The sequence below is a fragment of the Poecilia reticulata genome, chromosome 14 (genome assembly GCF_904066995.2).
Source record: "Poecilia reticulata chromosome 14, P_reticulata-male-v2, whole genome shotgun sequence".
Classification (NCBI taxonomy): domain Eukaryota; kingdom Metazoa; phylum Chordata; class Actinopteri; order Cyprinodontiformes; family Poeciliidae; genus Poecilia; species Poecilia reticulata.
Window position 1 is genome coordinate 14800167 of NC_088843.1, and position 23487 is coordinate 14823653.

General features: G+C 39.6%; 1 protein-coding gene across 2 annotated transcripts; it reads left to right on the forward strand.

Moving 5' to 3' along the window:
• Positions 1-1426: 1426 nt before the first annotated feature.
• Positions 1427-21921, forward strand: tmem164 (transmembrane protein 164). Of its 2 annotated transcripts, XM_008402632.3 has the most exons (7): positions 1427-1920; positions 2039-2407; positions 12923-12972; positions 15224-15290; positions 16283-16361; positions 17184-17284; positions 18427-21921. In XM_008402632.3, the coding sequence occupies exons 2-7, from the start codon at positions 2045-2047 to the stop codon at positions 18628-18630; spliced, it is 864 nt and encodes a 287-aa protein (XP_008400854.1). In that variant the 5' UTR covers positions 1427-1920; positions 2039-2044; the 3' UTR covers positions 18631-21921. The 2 variants fall into 2 exon arrangements, with proteins under 2 accessions (XP_008400854.1, XP_008400853.1); XM_008402631.3 differs by having other exon boundaries at positions 1427-2407.
• The last annotated feature ends 1566 nt before the right edge of the window (positions 21922-23487 follow it).

The following is a 23487-nucleotide window of genomic DNA, read 5'->3' on the forward strand; positions in this document are numbered from 1 at the left end:
GTTGCCATAGGTTTAGCAACAGCTCAGAGCTTAGCTGCATAAAACAACTACACCATGGCAGTTTCCCACGAATGTTTGTCCCTTGGATAACAGGATGTTATGGACAACCGTAAGTACAACAAGTAAAGCAATACTTTGTTTTTGATGGTCTCCATAGCGATGTCTGTACTAGTGAGCCAGCCACTGGCACCGTTCTTTCCAGTAATCAAAGCAGTGGATCTGCAGCCAAATCTATAACCTGGCGCTGTGGTGTCTATCTGAGCTATTACTAAATTCAGTAACAAGAGGATTGGTGTCAGAATAAATACTGTTAACCAATAAACAACAACTCCTGTACAGATTGTCAACCATATTATGTCACAGACGTTTATGGCTAATTTCCTTTAATGCTTGGACTTTAAGGAACCTTATATCTGATGTTGCTCGCCTTCAAAGTTCTGTTTAACATCCTATAATATTATGGAAGAAACTGTATCTTTCATATAGGATAAATACAATTTAATTTTTTCATACCAAATGTCAAATAAATTAATTTTCTTCTTATTTATTATTGGTATTTAATCAAAAAAGCTGCTCGTTCCAGTGATGTTGTGAAAGTTTGTCCAATATTCACCACTTTCAAATCAAGTAAATATTTATGAATACCGAAACAAGTGCAAATGTCCCTCTATGCTCTCTAAACAAACAGAAAAAAAAACAGAAGGAAAGAAAAACTATTTTGTGGCATAACTTAAACGATTCTGCAAAGCAAAGTGCACTAAAATGACTCACAACGACATAAAAAGGCTCGCTGCCCCAGGCACAACAGATGTTTGATGGCAATTTTTTACCATCAAGCAAGGCAACAGTTCGTTTTACATCAGGTGATTTCCTCTCCTAAAAGAAATTGTCAGCTCACAGCAACATTTTATTTGTGTTATATTGTCAGGTGTCAACCTTTATTTCATTATCTAAAAACATTAAGCTGTGCCGAAAAACAAAAACAGAAGAAATGTCAGAACGCAAAGAAATATTGTTTCACAACTCTAACTTATGTTACTATCAGGGGGGAAAAAACAACACCTTTCTCCCCAGAAGCTTAACACATTTTATTTTAAAAAGAATTTTAACTGTACTGTATATTTGGTAGTGGGTGTAACTTTTTTAGATGTGACTAATAATGCATCTGCAAAATCAAACGTGCGTTATATAATGCTAGTAGTTATTGGAAGGTCCCTACATAAAATGTCTATTCGATCTAGAGACGCCATTGTGGTTTAGAATAGCTTTGTCAACGCGATAAAGTCATTTGTTCTAATAGATACAAGAAAATGAAAATTTCCTCATTCCCAATGAACGCACCACTTACATACACCACATAGGGCGGTGTTGATTTATCTAGTTATGTCCTAAGCGTTGACTTGCAGGTAGTTTTGACGCAATGGCAGTGGTTTACCTCGGCAGGTGTAAGCCTTAACATATTTCCACAGCTGTTAATAATGAGTCCGAAAAGACGCTTTTGTGATTAGCAATTGTGGAATCGTGACTTTCAGTGACAGCTTAATGCAGCCTGCGAAACTAAAAACCGGGTGAAGCGATAACAAGCGGCACCTCTTCGGCAGCTCAGTGGGGCTCCGAAGCTAGGCTAGCTACCTGTGTGGTGTATTGGTGGTTACACATGCTAACGCAGCGTCCGGTAACCTGCTCCAAACATGACTCATCTATTGGTAGCTGGCGACCAGCATTTTCACTGCCTTGAGATGAGCCTGACGAGTTAACCTGTTTGGAGTAACGCGAGAAACGAGAGAGGGGCTTGCTCCACACTAAACACCAGCGGCGGGTAGCCTTGACAACAGCTTCCTCCTGTCGCTAACCGAAGTTCCTCCTCCGCCTGCGGATGAGGTAGTTTACCGGGCTAGCTATCTGAAATCCACCCAGGAGGTGAGTACATGTCTACTACGGAGTGAACCACAAGGAAATCCCGCTGTACATGTTTCGCCAAGAAGTCAGTGTGACGTCTTTTATCCCATCTTGTTCGTATCTATTCCAACCCGAAAAGAGGAACATGTCCCGGTACAACATATACAGCCTGCTGGACTGGATTTACGGCGGGGTGGACCCGAAGTTTGAGGGCAACGGGGGGCCCGAGTGCGCAGCCTTCCTCCCCGTCCATCAGCGCATCGTGGAGAGCCTGGCCATCCTCTTCATCTCGCTGCTGGAGGTCGGCGTTGCACTGAAGAAGATAAACTTTGCAAAGGAGTTCAGGGTTGTCGGCGGGGACTGCGTGAAGCCGAAGAAGGACAGTCTGGGCAAGAACCTGTTGCTGGTCTCTCTTTGCATGACTTTTGGAATAGAAGTCGGGTTCAAGTTTGCGACTAAGACTGTGATTTATCTTCTGAATCCCTGCCATATAATCACCATGACTCAGGTAGGCATGAGCTGATCGTGATGTGTGTTTACATTAGAGAACTGTTCAAAGAGTGTGTGTGAAGACTTTTGTCACCCTTTAAGATCCTGTTCTGTTATTGAGGTATTGAATTGAGTAGTGATGGTCCAGCCTCTGTAATGGAGGAACACTGTAGCAGTAATTACTTCCTGGATGTGGGTTCCTCAAAACATTCCTCAGCCAGTGATCAGAATCAGACTTGTTAGTGACAGGTCAAAGAGTCCTGACCTGCTTTGATTTCTTTTATGTAGCATTGTAAGTAGGAAAGAATTGAAATTGGCAGATTGCTGCTCAAAGAAAACTTCTGTATCAGCCATAAAAAAAAAAGCTTTTGGTGGATTTCAAATTGTTTTTTTGCTTGCTGTGTTTGTTGAACTATTATATATTTACCAAATAAAATGGGCAAATATATAGTAGTAAAGGCAAAAGTTCATGCAAGTTTAGGGTGGAATGAGGAGATGCACCGATATAAGAATTTGACCCGGTGTTAATACAGCTGTTATGACCAATAACCAATATTTTCCAGTATAATATATTCCTCCATATTTTTGACACTGTGGCAATTAAAAAAATTCTTCATAACAATTGTTTTCAACCTAGAAACACATCAACCACATATTCCTGCACTATTTTTGAGATTCTTTCTTAATCTTTCATATTTTTTATTTGGTTCAAAACAACTGCCCTATGGAGGTTCTCTCTCTTTTTTTCTTTCCTTCGGATTTTTCCACGTTGTACTTCTGGGAATAGAAAAAACATGAATTAGCAAATGGCACCAAGGAAAACCCCAAATCAGCATATGCCAGGAAAGACTTGATCAGTGATTTTTATTATACTAATTCGCTGCTTTATTGAATTATTTAGTTTTAGTTAACCTATTACCTCCCTTGGATAGGTTTCACAAATGTGGAATTTATGTCAGCATGCATAATTTGAAAACAAGGCCTCCAACCTTGTCAAATATTTCAATTGCATGACCTCGACTCTAGTATCTCCAATCTCTACCGAAGTATTGTTGAAATCGGAGATTCTCCAGAGATCGGAATCATCCCGTTTTTCCTTGTGATCCCCGAGTGAAATACTGCAAAAACATCAATGAAATCCGATCAAGGTTGTGGATGTGTCGTTTTGATGCAGGATAATTTGATTAAACCTTTTCTAAATAATATAAAGCCCATTGGAGCCTGAAAAAAAATCAAATTGGTGCAAACTATATCGTCATGTCTGTGATATAAAGCTGGAGCTGGGATGCTGTGAGCCCTGGAGGCATCCAACCAGAACTGGGTGTGGTCTGATTGAATCCCAGATAGCGATTTATTACTGAGAGGGCGATGTGCGAAGACATGGTTGCATCTCCTTAAAGAAGCAGTGCAGGATGGAGTCATTTTCCGTAGGTTTGATCAGCTTTACAGGTTGTAGCACGTTTCCCTCCACGTCCTGTCCTGGATCCTGCTCTCGTGTTGAAATGAAATACAGAGGGATGAGTAATGCTGTTGATCCAGTGCCAGCACAGTTGCCGCTGCCCACTCATGATTTACAGGGTATGTGATGAAAAATCGATTTATGGTAGAAAAAAAACAACAAAAAACACCATCAATGTTTGACGGACAAGGTCAGTAGGGTTGTTTCTGAGAAGGAAACTGCACGAAGGAGTTTGTTTAAATAAGTCTTAAGTGTCATGTTACTACAAAGCTGTTGCTTCCCCAGCTGGGTGAGTATTTTCTAGTTATTTGCAGAGTCAACAGTTCATTAGTTGGACTCCTTCAGAGGATGACTGGAATGCGATTAAAGGCGTGATGTGTTTTGAGCAGGATAGGGCCTTTTATTGTGTTTGTTCCATCCAGATCAGCGAACATAAGTGTTTAAGAAGTACAGAATCAGATGTGTACTTTTACTGACGCTTCCTCATCTGATCTGCAGCTCCTAACGGGTGTGGCTCGTCCACTTAAATCCCTTTCTGATACTTTTCCATCACAAATGAAAACACCTCCATAGTAACAGCTGTTCTGGTCTCTTCAGGGCTCAGGGTGGTAGTTAGTCTTAAATATTGAGTGTTGAAAGATATTTTTATGGAATGAGAAATGTGGTAGTTAAGTTTTCCAATACGCATTGGGGGCCGTGTGGTTCTCACCACCTTCTCCGGCGTTACCAAGTGTTTCTTGTCTGCTTTTCTTATTCTCAACCCATTTTCAGATGATGGATTGAGCATTGCTTAATGTAATGCTCAAAGCTTGAGTTTGTTTTTGTTTTTTTCACTCTGTTTCAGACTTCACAACTTCATCCTTGATCAGCCTCATGTGTTTCTTGGCGTGTGTGTCTTTTATTTGCACACCGCTCTGTGTTACAAGGTGTTCACACATCCATAAAATCTCTTAAAGTCTTCCAATTTTAAGACCTAAAAATTCAGCTCAGAACACATGAATTTATATACATGTTTTCATGTATCTAAAATTAAGGCCTTAAAATGTATTAAATTCATTTTAAAAAATGTATGTTGGGCTTAAATAGGATAATCACAGGTCTTAAATTTTGTTGCGACAGTGCTATTTACTGTCAAATATTCTACATAGTTTCTTTTTTTTTCCCAGCAGGACTTTTCTGTCGGACAAAAGTTTGCGTCGCACGCAGACATCTTTTTTGGCAGAAGCTACAGCTAACAAGCTGCTAATATATCTTTTCCAGCTAGCCTATTTGTGATAATAAGTGCAAAGTCATTGCTAGTTGGGTGGACGCTGTTCGTCCTCACCATTGGCTCGCTCCTGTTGCTAACCCATACAATGCTACGTTCATAGTGCAGAAAAAGCTCGGCACTGTAAAAGCTGTAGAGAGCCATATGCAGTGTGAGTCTCAAACTATGAAGTCGGAGGTTTAGTGGATTGTAAAGTTTTACCAGCTCTTAAATTTCATTGACAGCAATCTCAAACAGGTCTTGAAACGTCTTCAGTTTGAATTGGTGCAGAGGTCATATGCCAGGTTATCACATAAAGTCCCGTTGTCGTCACCAAATGTGGAAAAGGTCAGGATTCATATCAGCAAAACGGACAAGGAAGCATGAATAAAATAGGAATGAGTTCAGTGTACAATAAAGGACATGCGGCCCCTCTGAGCGTAACGTGGACGTCTGGTATGTGCGCCATCAGATTAGCAGTCACGCACTAACTTATCAGTTAACTGTGGCACATTTTCACTGGAATTGGGCGGAGCTACTTAGACAAATAAATTAGCAACAGAAATATTTGGATTTTGAACCGAGATTGTCAGCTAAACAAGGAGCTCAGACCTTCTTTCCAAAATTCCTTCAGTTGGAGTTTTTTTTTTTATCACTGTGGAAGTGCAATCAATCACGTTCAGGTGTAAAGGTTAAAGAAAATTATGTGTTTTATGTCTAAATAAAATGCACATCCCTGTCTCTGGTAAACCTCCACTTTGATCACGTTAGAGTTTCCTGCAGAAATCAGGTGGGCTGATGGGAAATATTTTCACACACTGCAGGAAAAGATTCATCCTGCTGATCTGACCTCTGGAATGCCTGGTATTGCACCACACAAAGGCTTTAGTGAACTTTTTTTATATGATTAAAAGAATAACGGTCAGTTACATAAGCTATGACTCAGGAAATGAACTAATATTGTCTTTCTTTTATTTTCCATTGAATTCAGAAGTACGAGCTCTAGCAGAAAATTGGCTTTTCATGGGGGGGGGGGGGGCGTTTATCGGATCATTTATCATTAAAAATTTCTTATCAATATCAAATCAAATTTTATTTGTATAGCACATCTCAGCAACAAGGCATTTCAAAGTGCTTTACATAATTAAAATAAAAATAAAAACAGAGAATGAGAGAGATTTAGAAAAAGATAAAAACATTATTAAAAGTAAAGATAAAAACATGTTATTGTGTTAAGAATTCCGATGTATCGTTGTGGCGATGAATTTCAGCTATTGATGGCAAATGAAAAAAACAAAACGGACGGTATGATCAGAAATGTTTTTGCTGTTTTTATAATGAGATTAAATACGGTTAATGTGTGCAGTTTAGTGACATAAATCACTTTTTTAAGTAATTGACATCCTGAAGAAGCCTGTCTGAAATGGGAATATAGTTGCATAAAAGAAAAAAAACATCCACTAATAAATAGTTCTTAATCATCTTTAATGATATAACTCTATATATTGTAATACATTTCTAAGTCCATATCGCCAGCCCCAATTTTTCATGTTCTCATCCTTTTAAAAGTGTGAAATTGTTCAAAATTAAGTCAGAAATAACAAGTAAAATCAGGATTGCTGGATTTAAAACAAAATGCATTTAAGGATTCACAATTAGCGTAAGATTTTGCAATTTATTTCCAGTAAAAATATCACCAAGATATTCTCTATCAGCTTAGCAGGCGGTGTTAAGTAGGGTCATGTTTACGGTATCAGCTGTAACGTTAACAGCCAGCTGAGCGGATTGTTGACTCATTTGTTCAGATAAGGCTGGAAGGACATGGCTCTCCCTGTTGGAATAGGAGGGGAGGAAAAAAAACGTATCTACTCTGAGATACGCCAATCTATAAACTGATAGTCTTTGGTAAATAACTTTACTCCTCTTTTAAAGCTCGGCAGCAGTGAGAAAATGATTCATGTCGTCTCTGAATTGATATTCAGGCAGCTGAAGAGTTGTTTGTGCAAGTGTGGCATTAAAACATCTACCACTCCAACAACCAGTGCAGCTCAGGTCGCCTTCGAGGACTCTGGGACTCTCCATCCGTGACTTTGACTAACCGTTGCCCTCGCGGCTCGCTCTTGCCTGGAACCTGTACGTAGAAGATCCCGTTTAATTTGAGCCAGGACTCAGACGGAGAGCAACACAGGACAAAAAGAGAGGACGGGTTGTGTTGTGTTTCAGTCTGGTGCGCCTTGAGATGAGATTGCATTTCATTTCCAGAAGGAAGAAGGAAAAAAACCCATTAGATTTATTTGTTTGTTTTTTAATAGTGCAGCTGCAGCAGCTTCCCGCTTGATTTGACTATCATAAATGCATTCATGCTCGTAGCCTTATTGTATATTATTGCTGCAGGAGATGAGGAAGCTGGCTGAGATGCTGATCGGAGCACATGAATCTGGTGCTCATTTCTTGCTCTTCTTGAGGTGTGTTTTTTTATTTTTTTAAAAGCTAACTCTGTAGCTTCAAGTTCTTGTTTTTAAATTATTAGACAGGGGTGATCAGATGTGTGTTATTTTACAGAAAAAACACTGGATTCACTTAAAAATATCACCTGATTTAAACAAAGAATCATTGTTTTTCTTTTTGCACATGTGATACTGTGAATCAAGCCATAGTAACTTTCAGACTAATTAGCAAACTGATTCCTCAGCATTAAGTTGTCAGTCGATTTATTTATTTATTGTTGTGACTATGTGACCTGAACGCTTCTCCAGCAGAAAGTGATTTTCTTGTGTGAATTTCCACCCAAACTGGGTTGATTTATATAAATTGCATGAGCTAATATCAAAATGATTCTCCTAATGCAGAGATATTGATTGTTGTATTTTTCCAGCCTCTCGGTGTCGGAGAGAGAGAAAACAAAAAGCCCTGATTTCAGCAATCAAACTACTGTATAACCAGTATTTCTGTAATGGCAGCTACACTTCATAACTTATGTAAAAGTACTTTAAACCTTGTTAAATGTTCCTGTTTTGAATACGTCAGTGACTCAGACTTTATTGTTTTCTATCTTTGACGCAGAGGAGAGGAGGCATCATCTAAATCAGGTGTCAAACTCAAGGTGCATGGGCCAAATTCGGCCCGCCACAGCTTCTTACATGGCCCTCTAGATTCTAGACTAAACACTCAGTGTGCTCATATTTTATGTTATCAATGAAATCGATGCAGTTTTTATATGTTTACTGCCAAATTATATCAGTCAGTTCCACCAGTTTCCTGAGAATTATCATGGAAATTCATGCTTACGTCAACAAATCCCCACGATTTTTTTGTGCCAATACGTGATTGGGAGTTTATTGCAGATTTTTCTCATTTTCAAAAACTTTCTTACTTGTACTAAACAACTGCCTCAGCCTTAATTGATGTCAGATTGTAGTCCATTGTATACAGCAAGTAATAAAAAGCCACAATTTAGCGTCATAAATAAGCGCAAATATCTGCAAATGTTTATAAATTAGTACCACAAACACTTTGGAGGAACTGAAAAGATGTTCAATAATATTTAATTTTAAGAATTCATCGATATTTTAACAGCTTGTGAACAGGTTTTGTCAATGGATTCTGGCACGACCGGCCCTTTAAGAGCATTCGCAATCTTTATTTGGCCCCAAAACGACACCTCTGATATAAATAGTAACTGATTCACAAAGATTGCTCTCTACAGCCGAGTCAAAGTTAGAAGTTTGTAACGTTGACAGAGTTTTAGTATATTTACTATGCAGTGTTTCCCTCAGTGAATTTATAAGTCTGGCGGGCCACCAGGCTTAGCATTATTAACTTATTGTAGTTTTTTTTTATGATTTAATTTTCTTTTAAAGACTTTCCAGTTGGTGTTCAGGTGTTAATCTTCCAGTCTTCTAACTAGCCACTGATGTTACATGTGATCTAGTTTTACTGGTCTCACCAGTGAAACCAGAAAAGACTGGTTTTACTGGTGAGACCAGTTCTAAATGAGAGATCCTCAAGCGTTAACAAGACCTGAGTAGATCTGCATCACACCCTGTCAGAAAAGAGGAAGGTCTGGCCAAAACATCTGACGCTTCTGCTGCACAGAGAGGATGTAGCCTTCTCACTTTTCAGATCTCATGACTTGAGACTGAAGCCGTTTCTGCGTCTCTTCACTAACCATCTCGCCTCCCGTTGTAACAAAGTGTGAAGAATATTCTGCTGGCCCAAGGCTAATGAGTGACTTCAACTGGGCGTTACTGTAAAATATTTCACGTCGGTATTGGTCCAGCTTCTCGCCTGACACACTCGCGCCGAATACGAGATGCTTGAAGTTGATCAGAATTGTTTCTGCTAGCTCATTTTCCCCCTGGTCTGGAAATCAATACGTTTCACAATGTGAACTGATTTCTTTCATGGTGAAACTGAAAAAGAACAGTTCTTCTTTTTGAATATGTTGAAAAATAGTTTTTTGGCAATTTTTGCTGCAAACAGTGTCAGAACACTGTAGCCGAGCGTTTTCAGGTGGCCTCTATTTAAAACTATCATTTGAAAACAAATATATTCAAATGGAATTTTTTTTTTTTTTTTTTTTTGCCAGAGGAGGTCATTGGTTATTTATAGTGGGACTTGTGAGAAAAGAAAACCCTTTCATATCATCCTTATGTTTTGTGATGTACACCTTATTTATGCCTTATGATCTTCTGAAAGGTAAAGAGAGGATAATAAGGCATTTGGTGATTTTCTTTGTGGTACTTTATAGATAAACCTCTGAATTCATCTCGCATATAGAAATATTTAACTAAAATTAAAACTCCTTTTGTTTTTCTAATAACCTGGTTTAAAAATTTTTATTACAGATGTTTCAACATCCCGAGGCAAATGTGAGACACATTATGCGTGGCTAAAAATTCTCCAATATGTTGCTTTTCTGTCTCTAATTAAGTTCTGGGCACAAAGCCAACCAAATTGTTGCAATAAACCGCAAGTTACAAAGAAGATTGAGTGAGTACAACTGAAAATAATCGGCTGCTTGTTGCACTCGGCAAACCCGAAAAGAAAATGATCTTGTATTCTTTGGGGTAACGTAGAACTTTTATTAACATGAAGAACACGGGAACAAACTTACTTTTAAAATCGAAAACAAAGCCAAAGATGGAAATTTAGAAGCTATTTTCTAAGCCGGTTAATGAAAGGTGAAGAACTTGGGTCATAATGTCGCTGTGTGATCATCTTTCACCATAAAGATTGCTCAAGTACCATTTCTGCTGTTCCAGGCCTTACAGAAGTCTGTTGCACATTACCAGGGTTAACGCCAAAATGCCTCCCTTCTCTTGTCGTGTTTTAACTAAATTGTTTAGATTTAGCTTGGGTAAACATATTCATATTTAAGAATTTAAGTAATTTCTTTACAGTTCAATAATTGGTAAAATGTTTTTTTGTTTTTTATTTGCAAGAAAGTCTGTTTCTGAATTTCAGAAAGAGAAGTTCTTTCCCACTGAAAAGAATGTGCTAATTATGCAATATATTGCACGCATCTGCATTTTTCTCTTTTCTGTGAAGATCTTACACAAGTCAAATGTTTCCTTCCTTTCTTTCTAAGAGTTACAATCTCAGCGGCTAGAGCCAAATTAAACCAATTTAACTAGCGTCTCGTCTAAAACTAAAAAGATGCTGCTGCTGTGAATGAGCACAGAGTAGTTTGAAGCCTTTTATTTTCTCCTTTGAGATCATCTTAACAAGGCGTCACATGGTGCTTTCTTATGCATCTCAATCTGTCTCCACGGACGTCCTTTAGCTTCATACTGTTGTTATGGAAACACAGAGTTTGCATATTCTCCGGGCAACGCTAAAACCTTTGTACCTTTGTCTTCCCTTTGATGCTGAACTTAAAACATGCATCCAATCTGCTACTCGTACAGACCAGACAGGAGAGGCCGTGAACCGTGCAGCCGTGGTGATACGGCACACGTTCCACTTTATGTTGTAGCTTTTAAACATGGCCGCTTAGTGTAAAACTGCCTCTAACAGGGTGAAGAAGGATGTTATCGTCTTTCTCATTCGCACTTTTACAACGTTTTCTGTTTTACGGTTACTAACTGGGGATACTGCATCTTTTACACTAATCACCTACACATTCTCAATTGTCTCAGTTTCCTCCAAAGGACAATATGACAATGACATTCATGACAATGACAGATGTCAATTTGCTCGTGTCGGCATTTTCGGTGTTTTAATTGAAAAAACATGAAGTCGTTTTTGTCTTTTTCTTTTTGGCTCTGTCCCTTTTAAGATGCTGCGCTATGTGTACAGTCTGCAGTCACGTGACTCCGCCCCATCCGGTCTGTGACGAGAAGAAGCAAAACAGACGTTGAGAAAACGGAGGACATGTCAAACGTTGAAGCGCCGGTGGTAGAGCTGGGGGACAAAAGGCATCAATTCGGCAAAGCAGCGGTCGCATTAACCGAATATTTTTCCATCTTTGGCTTTGTTTTTTTTTTATGGTAACTGAAGGACATCAGTGTCATCATTCATTTTTCGATATCGAGGCGACCTGCTCTATATATTAAAGGAGTGCACAGATAAATCTGCCCCAATGTCCTTAGTTTTTTGAGTTCAAACACCAAATATACCTTAATGTCCATTAATGTGCACAGTTCAATCAATCAATCAAATTTTATTTGTATAGCACATTTCAGCAGCCAGGCATTTCAAGGTGCGTTACATAATAAAAATAAAAACAGCATGTGACATTGAAGTTGAAGCCGTTTTTGTACTACTGCATTTAAGCTAACAGAATCTCAGCTGTTGGGGGATTCAGCCTATCAGCACCAAGGGAAATGAATGAACTGGTTGCTTTAGAAATGCCAGAGCAATAGCGAGTAAAGTAGCATAGCTAAAATATATATATTGGTAAATAAAATGTCAATCGCAATTAAAATACAGAATATTCAATACTAATATCACAGTGCCATGTTATCCTAATATGTTGTACAACAAACGCTAAACTTGTGGTTGTGAAATTATTTGTTCACCGGGAACAAAATAGGAACAAAAATGGGATAAATCTTGACGTGACTTGACCTTTGACCCACAGCAGCAACTACAGCTACACAAACATAATGCCACTGACCTCAAAGTAGGTCATTAGATTATTATCTAAAAATATCTCATCAGTACGTGTCAATTTTATTCTTCAAAGATAAAAATAAATATTCCACAGCCGTTTGTTTTGAGCTGTAGTAACAGGTCGGCGATGCCTCTATGGAAATGAGATGGCAACTGTTTCCTGTCATGTATTTATTGTCTCACTGAGAGGTAGGTGTAAAAGTAGCAGTCATTATCATTATCATATCGGCAAGGCTGAAGCCAGGATCCACAAAGCAGTAAGACGCTGACTCGATTCGATCGACCCGGCACACAAACACGCACGCTGTCCGACGGCAAATATTAACACAAACCAGGCCACGCTGCAGCTGCTCTGCAGCCTTCATCACCAGGCAGGTTGCCGAGTCAAATATCTAGGAGAGGATTTTAAAATCCAAGCGATGAATGTGCCAAATTAACGCTTTCACCTCACAGATAAAAACGTACGGCCCTTCTCTAAAAACCACCGTGAAGCAGTCTGGGTTGTCGCTGTTTGTCTCAACCTAAAAACTTTTTATTTTCATTGATTGGAGGCCGGTCCCTAAGGACCGGTCTCGTCAAAATCTCTTACTGTATATTTGCTTGCAGCGTTAAGAGCAGGAAGCTCTTAACGCATTCAAGCGGCTCCTAATGACCGTCAGAGCTGAATGTGATGTCGGCTGGTTTTCAATCTCACTTTGTGGTTTCTCCAACAGATCTTCCTGCTGGCCTGCCCGCCGTGTAAAACAGCGATGATTGTCTTTCGGTGAGTGTGTTTACCCTCTTCCGTGTCGTCCGCCAAAAGTTTTTAAGAACTAAGAGAGAAAGGAAAAGTCCCATAGCTGAGATTCCTGCATTATGTCATCCACTTGCATTACAAACCTGCCAGTGGGGACTTCTAGCTGTAAAAGCATGAATGTACTTCTCATTTCCGTCCTGAAGGCATCGTCATTATCGCCGATTGTTATGACCTGCAAGCTTCGCTGGAGTGTGCCGGCTTCTTCCGGAGATTTACTGTAACACTTTGGTTTGGGGTTTATGGCCTCTCCTTTAAACCTCCTCTGGTCAGAGAGGTTAATTATTCATGGGAAGGTTTTAGCCGGCGGGGCAGACAGTGTGGAATTTACTCTGAAATAAATCCTAGCCGGGTCACTCTGTAATTCAGCAGAGGGAACAATCGCAGTGAGTGGTCGGCCAATATGAGTGCGTACTCTTGAAATGGGAGGAAAAACATGAAATATTGCCCCATAAAAAAAAACTCGGCTGTTGAAAAGAAAATGCAACAACTTTATTTCCTTTCTTTAAACTTTCTTGGAGGCAGAGCGGTGCGGTATTTGTATGGCAATGGCCACCTCTACTGTAAATGTAAAGAGTGTTTCTCAACTGGTTTTTGATTAGATGTCCTACATTTTGCGCAACTTCATCATAAAATACATTAGTAATATGACTTAATCAAACTACACTGTCTCGTAAAAGTACTCACACCCCTCAAACGTGGCAAACACACACTTCAACGTATTTTTGAAAGAACACTTGTCCATTAAAAAGGGGCTAAATGCAAATTTGCGGCATTCAAATTTGCACTTGAAAATCCTGTTGTTTTCACAACCCAGTTGGTTTTTATTACATGAAATTCCAGAAAACTACATTAAAGTTCAAGAATTGGAAATTCCTTTGTAAAGAATAGTAGCTGCCCAGAGAATAACAATAACTCCTGCGTTCATATAGATGCGGCAGAAGCAGATTGAAAGCATACCTGCGAATAAAGCGCCGCATAGTTGGTGTGCTAGACTCTGTTCCCCAGGGGATTTAAGCCATCGATCTTTGAATTCCCAAAGACGGCGACTCGCCAAATGACTTCTCCAGGGCGACGTCTCTCTCACACGGTCGCTTCATTTACATGCGCAGCAAAATCCCTGACCTCTGACCTTATTCTGAACAAGAAGCGAATTCCATGTCACTTTTAACGTCTTGGGCTTAAAGTGACACTGGATCAGAAACGACAAAGAAAAGAATAAGCATTTACCTTTCTGTGGGAAGTTCAAAACCCTTACTCAAGTTCATGACCGAACCAGTCTGCACATTGAATCTAGTGAAGCAGTTAATCTCGGATCTGTGGCTAGTGTCCAGTAAGATGTTTTTGACGCTTTGACCTGCTGCTAGCTTTGTATTTTTGCTTCCATTTAAAGAACTTTTTACAGTTCCAGTTTGGGTGTCTTTAGCTGGACAGTAAAATGTAACTAAATTAACTTATTTCAGAACAAGAAGGTTCATTAAAATGTTTGCCAATAACCTAATTGGACAATAACTAGCATTAAATCTATGAATATTTGACCTACAGTGCTATGGTTACGTCTTCACTAGACTGTAACTGCTGCACAAAGCTACATAGAACTACATATATATTTTGTCTAATTATTCACACATAATATCAAAAATAAAAGGTGAGATTATCCTCCATAAATGTAGTTCGTGACGCAGGTTTTGGTTACGTCACAAACACACATTCCTTCATTATTTAGTGCAAGGAGAAAATAGTGTATTTAAATTAGAATGAAGTGGTTTAAAAAATAAAAATAGAAAGTGAGGAGGCTGCTCAGACTGACAGCTGGGTGTATTAGAAGTGACAGTCCCACAGCACTTCTGTTTTCCCAATGACCTTATCTGTCACAACAGTTATTTTGGCTCATTGGACAAAAAGAGCAGTTTGTGTGTCGGACATGTCGGGGCTGTGGTTTGACACGACCTACTGGCCTTCAAGACTGTGCAGGGCGGCTGCTGAATAAAGTGTGGTTAAAGAAGAATCGGTGTGTTTTCCCCCAAAGGCTCAACTACTGGAAATCCAAGTTATAGGAGGAAGAACTGCAGAGGTTAGGGGATGCTTGATGTAAAGAGCTTTTCTGGATGATTTTCTAATTTTGTTTTACAAAGACTCATCAGAAATGGCTCTAGATAAGAACAACCTGCTGCTCTATCAGTTTTCACTTTAACGCCACTTTTCTTCTGCATCTTTTCAGACTGCATATTCACATGCTGAATGGAGCGCTGCTGGGCTTAGTGTTCCCTATAGTCAACACCAGGCTAGTAAGTATATAAGCATTATTTGTTTTGTTTTGGGTTTTTTTTTTGCTTTTCTTTTATCTCTACCAGTTTTATTGTCACCCTTACTTTCTGTTTGGCAAAATTTATCGGGAGTAACTAATTTAACGGCAAAAGCAAATGAGGTGGATTAGCAGTTCTTGCCAGGATGTTGCCCAGCAATAGAGCTGTTAGCATGCTATGACGGTCATTAGACAGCTACAGCATAAAAGTCTTCAAAGGTCACAGCGTCTCTTTGAACGTTACTTGTATGATATGAGTTACAACATTTAATGTCGCTTTGGGATAAATAAAGTATTTCTGAATGGAAATGAATTAAAATATGACCTAATGGATTTCTTATAGTTGCTCTTCAAAATGGGAACAACCAGAGAACATGCCAGTTTAAGTCAGGGAATGACATGAAGAGCACAACTACACGCCTAAACTTGAACATATCTGTTGTTTGAACGATCCTTTTAATAAATACCCTAAAATCTAGGATGAATAGTCAGAGCTCAGTATGGTAAATAAATAACTAGCTATTTAGTTTTAAAATTCATCCTTCAACACCTTTACTTCTTCTGTACATGAGCTAAAGTGAACCAGCCCTCACTTCAGCTAATGAGGGCTGCCTCTGTTGCTTTCTGAGAAATGAAACTTTGAACAGTTTCAACTTTGACTCATAGCCCTAGAAAATCTACCGTTAATATCAGATGCAAATATGTGTTTTTGTCTTTCTCAACTAAGTTTTTATCAGATTCCCAAACAGGAAAGAACGGCTACAGCAGACTGCTTTGCATTCTGTTTTACCATGAAGGTGTTATCTTATCTGATCTGGTCACCGGTTCTGAGGGGCAAACCTCGAAAATGATATATATGATGCATTTTACCTCGCTAATGTCTGAAAAAAGCGAAAGCATGTGGCACTTTGAGAAGTACGCTGTTAATGTCAGAGAGAGACATTGACGTGATTGACGTTTCTGTTTGCTCCTCAGCTGCCGTTTGAGATGGAGATCTACTACATCCAACATTCCATGATGTACTGGGTGCCTGTTTACCTCATGAGGAAAGGAGGTACGTGGCAGTGATGTGGTCTCTACACGTCCCCAAGTTAAGACGGCACAATGACTTGCACCTTTGTTGACGATGCTGCAGTTTCCTGTTGTGGCTTTGCGCTCACAGGTTCCGGTTTATGTCACTGCTGTGTTTATTGTAAACAAGCATCTGATGACACTCTGTTGGCCCAGCGGTTTATTAAAGACCCTTTAATATTTTTGCGTATTGCTCCCCTGTGTTGGGGGAAAAAAAAGGACGTTTTTGTTTCTCCTGTCGTTATAGCAACAGGATGCAGAGATATTATGCGCATCAAGAACTGCAGTGCAGAAATTGATCGTGTCTCATCTTTGAGTTTGAAGCAAATAAGCAGACCTTGAGGAAAAATCCATAATGCTACTGGAAGTCATGCAGTAGGTTTAGATTTGATTCACTTCATTGTGTTGATCTGGATAAAACACAAAGCAGCAAGTAGGAGGTCAAAGGGCAACATTCAACCAGACAGAAGGCTGGAGAACATCATCTGATTTGTACCACAGTGATACCAACACTCAGCGTTCATTCTTAGCGTCACATCGAAAGCCAAACATAGAAAATTTCATCTGTAACATTGATAGAGTGAGAGTTCTTCCTCTGGCACCTGAAAATTCTGCCAAAGAGAAAACAGGAAAAGCCAGCGTGAAGCACACACACACACACCAGCCGGCTCCTCGATGCTGCAGCAGCAGCAGGATGTGTAACAGGTGGCCGGGGTCGCCGATCGAGATGCATATCATGCACCTGCTCTCTGCTTAACCTTCAAACTGTGTGAGATTTTTCACCGGCAGCTCTTGCCTCTTGCAGGTGTGTACCAGCCCGAGCCTCTGGGGAACATGTGGTGGGCGGTGCTCTCTACTGGCATCCTGTTTCTCTACCACATCCTCTTCCTGCAGCCCCTTGGCCTGGTAAGACAGAGCCCTCTAGAGGCGCTCGGGTGGTACTTCACTATGTGGCCTGCATGTTTTCTTCCATCGGTAGAGTCAACAGGATAGCTGCAAATTGTGGGAATCCAAAAGCGGAGCAGGTTCAAAACAGTTTGGTGATGAGTAATTCTGGGAGTTCTGAAGAGAAATTATAGTTGATTTGGGTGTATTTACAGAGTAAAATCTGTAAAATTTAGTAGCAGCATGATAGATTGGCAAAGAAGAGAAATAAAGATGTTTCTTCTGAGGCAAACGTTAGACTTCTTCCCACAATCGGTGTAATGCCAGTTGCTGAATTCAACCTGTTTCCTACTTTACTGAGAAGAGAAATTAATGCAAAATAATTTTCAGCTGAAATTATCAGAAATTTATTGAAGTATAGAATAAAAATATCCTTTATTGATCCACAATGGGGACATTTCTATGCAACTGTAGGAACCAAAGGATTCGCACAAAGATAAAATATGGAAAAAATATATATGAAAATAAAGAATTAAGTACTGCACAGTAAATGCAAAATTTCAATATATACCTGCACACTGGGTAGTTAAAAAATACTCGAGTCCAGAGAAATGTGCATCCAAGTTGTTTAAAGAAACAAAAAAATATTTAAACAAAAACTATTATACATTATTCAGCAAATAATTATGTTTTTATAATACAAATAAAAATGAATATGAAATTAAAAAATATATTAAACAAAAATATGTATATTTTTGAGGATTTCCAGCCGATCTGTCTTTTTTTTTTTTTTTATCTTCTCATTCAGCTATGAAGCCAATTAAGCAATAAGGAAAATAATCCAGAGAAAATCTGCAGCGCTAACAAGATGTGAAATCATTTGGCAGCCAAATGAGTTTCTGCAGACTAATGATAAGTTACGGAGGACTTCCAGGCGGTGAACTCATCACTCATTCCATTTGCGGGGAAAGGGGGCTTTTTGGAGCAGAAATCCAGAGGAAATTAATGATTCATAAAGATATGCACAGTTAAGTCGAGCATGACATTCGCCAGAGCCTCATCCAAGTGGATAATTATTTTTTCTTTTTTTAAATCACCATTAACATGAAAACTAGGTCTCACGCCCAATTAACCTGTCCCCGCTCTCCCCCGCCACCCCCCAGGCGACGGAGGTCAACCTGAACAACATGCTGTGTCCGGCCGTGTCCGATCCCTTCTACGGGCCGTGGTACCGGGTGTTGGCGACGGGCCACCAGACCGCGCTGACGCTGCTCCACGGGAAGCTCCTGACGTTCCTCGCTCAGCACAGCGGCTCCGCCTGCAGATACCTGCTGGACACGCTTCCACTGCGCAGCAAGGTCGACTAGACGTCCGAGCACACGCATCCCCGAGGCTTTGATTTTCTTTTTTTTTCTTTTAATCTGCGTTTTCGGGAGTCTTTTAGCTCCGTTGAGCCGAAGGGAAGCTTTCCAGGGGCCAATAAACCCACATGTCATTCTTGGTGGCTCAAATACGTACTTGTGTGTACAGTTTCCATGCTGGTTGTTAAGCAGCTGGACATGCGCTCACTGACAGGGTTTCCCCCAGAAAACTTGCCAAGCCCGGTGGGAGGGCAGTCCACCAGCGGCCTGCCATTTTTTTTTTTTTTTTTTAAAGGTTTTATTGGCTCCTGTGGCCTTTATTTGATAGTTAATTGACAGGAAAGTTGATTTTGAGAGAAGGTGAAAGACATGCGGCTAAGGTCGCCTGGCCAGGAATCGAACCTGCGACGGCTGCGTCGAGGACTAAGGCCTCCATACATGGGCTGTGCTTAACCCCTGCGCCACCACAGCACACCCTTCTGTTTTTTGTGTTAAATTTTTTTTTAAAGTTGACGGTAAATTTATTGTGACTAGGTAACTGTATGCTGTTTTGAAGGTATTATTGACGACACCTAAGCACACAACTGTAGTCTTAAAAAATACAAACAAAAATATCATTAATTCAAATTAGATAATTGTTTTTGAACTAATTTGTCATTACTTAATCAGACATTGATCTTGTCTTGGAACAAGTTATGTAATGCTGGTCACACTCAGCTCCTCAAGGCCCGCCCAGACCTGCAGGAGCACCCATGACTGCTTAACATAGAACTATCACTTTAACATTTGTTTTTATTGAGGATAAAAATCCTATAAAATTTTATGTAATTGTTTCAGTAGCGATAAAACCTTTACATTCCTTGCCATTTAAATTTTAAGATTTGAAAAAGCTGACGAGATTACGTTGTGAAAGTTCAAAAAATGAACTCTTCATAGTATGATTGTTGTGTTACCATAGCTACAACATGATGCTATGAGTTTAATCTTTGCGTTTGAGCTTGGTTTTTCACAAATAATAACCAAGTACCAGTTGATCAGTTTATGGTCAGCTAATTAAACTTGCCCCCCTCTCAGTAGAATCTTGAGCCAGCCCCGATCATATTTAAAAGAAATTAAAAGAAATGTTACCTAAAATGGGCAATGGCAACTAAATATACATAGGGTACAAAATTCAAGTATTTCTTGTATTAAGTTTTCCTTCAGTAATGTCTGCTGCTTGGTGCAGTGTTTTGCTAGTTGTGATTGGTTATTTTTTATCCAAGCGAATGCAGTATTTGCGAGGAAAGCTGTTTGAAGACGACTAGTCTACGATTGACTGGTTAACTTTATCAAGTTGCAAGTGCCGACAAAGAGTCGAGCGCGTGCCAGAACTCGCATTGAGCGAGCTCGTGGGATATGTAAACACATACGCCTCTCGTTACTCTTTCTTCGCAACGAGAACCTCAAAAAGCGCGACTATTTGTGAAATTGTATCGGCGGCTTGCGTTGCGCTTGCGCGAACCGCCTACTTTGGTACGGCGTTGTCCGAAAATGAGCCCCAATGGAGCTCCTTCCAGGTGGCGCGCGCCATTTGCAAAACTCCTGGAGGCGCATGACCACCAGACGCCATGACTGTGCGCGATGCCAACACGTCGTCGCGCCCAGCTTAATGCATCAACCATAGACCCGTCTTCGCTGTTACTGGTGTATTAAAAGCTCATCTGAAATAAACAAACTAGCGACGTAGGCGGGGCAAATAAAGCCAAGCTGCCGCCGTGCTTGTAATGGCGGAAGCTGGGGGAAACCTTGTGATACAGTTTTCATCCTGCTGCCTTTTTTTTTTTGTTTTTTTGTTTTATAAATGTAACGTCGACGTTGAGTACCTGAATGTGGCCCCCTGTCTGTGGCGCAGCCGGTGGGACCATTCGGGTACTCAGCAGGTGGGAGGCGCTGCTTTCAGTTCTGAATGAGTTTAGTTGCGCTAACTCATTTTACTGAGTCGTTTTTTATTTGTCTCAAGTGCGCTTTGAAGCAGATTTTTAAATGTGAGTTGTTGTTAAAGTCACTGCTCGTTTAATAGCGCGTGGATGCCAATGTTCTCTTCTGTTTTTTTTTTTTTTGAATGAAGAAAAAAAGAAACCATATATGATCAGGATAGGAAATATTTTTTGTAAGTGGCTTTTATCTTTCAGTCTCCAGCCTGTTCAATGCATTCCAGTTATGATAATCAGGAGGCATGAAGGACTTCTTACATGCTGCAGGTTGAAGCGAAGAATAATGAGTGAATGGGTGGGACTTGTTTCGTTTCTCTCTGTGTGTGTGTGTTGTTTTTATCGTGGTGTTTGACTATATCCGTCAAGGTTTAACCTTGTTGAACATTGTTAGGAAAAAAAAATTGCCAATGGCAGGCAGATCTGGAACTGAAGGTCTTTGCAAAAGCATTCATATCCCTTGTACCTTTTCCTCGTGTTTCATGCTGCCACCTCCACATTTCGATGACTTTTATTAGGCCGTCATTATGAAAGATGGTAATTTCTGCGTTTGTGTGAAGGTTTCTTTATTCCGGTGCCCAAGATAACAGATTGCAGTTCTTGCGGTTTTATGCTAATCCATTGCCCAAAAGTGGACAGAGTGTAGCACAGCTACACCTAAACAGCCCAAAGCGGACATTATTCAGCAAACCAGTCTGTATTACAGCGGCTCAGAAGAAGCCTCTGTCTGAAAATTCTGCTGTTTTTTTTAGTTTTTTTTAACAGTCCCGTGAAGAGGATGCTCAGGGTTTTCCATAATTTTTATAAAGAATCCTTCTTTGCACGATAATCTCCAGACATTCCAGAGTAATCCCCAAAACAGAACCGTTGTTCTTCATCTCGTTTTTCAGCCTGGTGGACGGTCGTGTCTGGGTGCAGCTGTGCCGTATTTTACAACCTAGATATTATAACCATGTGTCATTTTTTCCTTCCGCTTCACAATAATTGTGAATTTAATCACATAAGATGTGTCACGGTTCGTGAACAAGTGCAGTGGGGGTGTGAATACTTTTACCAGGCTCTCTTATGTATCAAGACACTTGAAAGAAACTCTTGCTCCTACTGTAACAAATCATGCATAAAAATGTGTACCTTGAAAATTCATGTCGTTAAATCAACACCTATTATAGGAAAATGTCACTCGTATGTATATTTCATTTCAAGTCTGAGGTGGTCCGTGTAACTGTAGCATTGTCTTTATTTCAGGATCAAAAAGGGAGAGGAAAAACTTTTGTACCTCCAAGTTCAGATGTGTGTGTTGTGGCAACAATTAAAGGGATTTCCAGTGGCCAAAGTTTTCCTTGTGTACTTTTGTATTTATGTTCTGTAATAGTCGAATTTAAGTCGGACATTTGTCCTACTCCTTTTTCTGCTGAAAACAAAATATCATTTGAAGAAGACATAACATTGTTTTGAATGTGAAAGTTTCATTTCGCAGGAGAATTGAAGGGTTTTTCCTCATTGTGTGTGAATTTTCTTTTTTGTGTGTAGAGTCCTGAGAGTATGAGGCATGCGTTCAGAAAATGTGGGTAAACCACCGAGAAAAACTGTAATTAGGTTGGGTCTCAGAATGAAATCACACCGTTTGTTCAGCTGATCAAACCGCTAACTTCTTAAAATCAGGTAGAATAACCTAATACAGGTGTTTGTCACATTCATGGAGTAAAAATCGGTAAAAGTACGAGAATTGCACTCAGTCATGAATGTGAAGAAAGTAGGAAACTACTTCCTGGCATATATTCCCAGTCCGTCTCCTTGACGACACACCAGGCCTAAATCTGCACACAGCTGCTGAAGATTGGGATTTTAATTCCAGCATCAAAAAATATATTTTCAAATTTACAAAATGATTCAGATTTACATTGAGCCACTTAAATGAATTGCATGTTAGCAGGCATTAGCTAACATGCTAACAGTAACGTAACTAAGCTATGGAAATTGGTTGAAGGAAAGGTTTACCTGGTATTTCAATACACCATCACAGTATGAATAACATGTGACATCAATTTTAAAGTGTGAATGAAAAACAAACAAGTCAGTTAAGGCAAAAACAAATGAAGGTTTTCAGACTGAATTAAGTGAAAGTCGAAGTTTTGCTGGTCTCTTCCCACTGTTTGTTTTCACCAACCTTTTTTAATCCCATGTATCCGTTTCACATCAAGCCCACCCCTTCTTTAAAGCTATCTGAAATACATTTTGATCAATACAAACCTTGTTCAAATGACTGTCATTTTGATAGCAAACTAAAAATAGTAAACCTCCTGCTGTGAAGCCGCTTAAATAGCAACTGGAAAAAGTAACATTTCATCCAACCCGCCTCTCCCCTGCCTCATGGGCAGAAGTGTTGCAAAACAAGAGGAACGACACGTTTTTAGCTGATTTGGAGTTTTTTTTTATTGAATAAATGATTTTAAAAGGTAACAATGTTTAAAACTACATTATCTTCACAGCCATTGCTTACAGATAACCCATCGATATATATTCTTTCAGCCTTAATTTTTTTTTATTTTATTTATTTTTTTAACCTTTTTTTGTGTTTTGTACTTTTTCTTTTGGAGTCATACGATCATAAATGCCCGTTTCGGAGTTCCGTCACACTAAACAGCAATTCAGTTGAAAAGGAAGAGGGATTCTAGCTCTACAGGGATGGAATTAAAAGTTCCCAGTTCATATTCCCCCCCCCATCAACAATTTTCAGAGTACTAAAGCAGAGAGAGAGAGAGGGAAAAAAAAAAAAAAAAAAAGTCGATCCAAAAATTGACAAAGGAAATAAAAGTTGGTATGAGGAGTTACACCAGGTAACCCTCCCAGCCCATCAGGCCACTGCAAAAGAAAGTCATTTTATACAGCGACA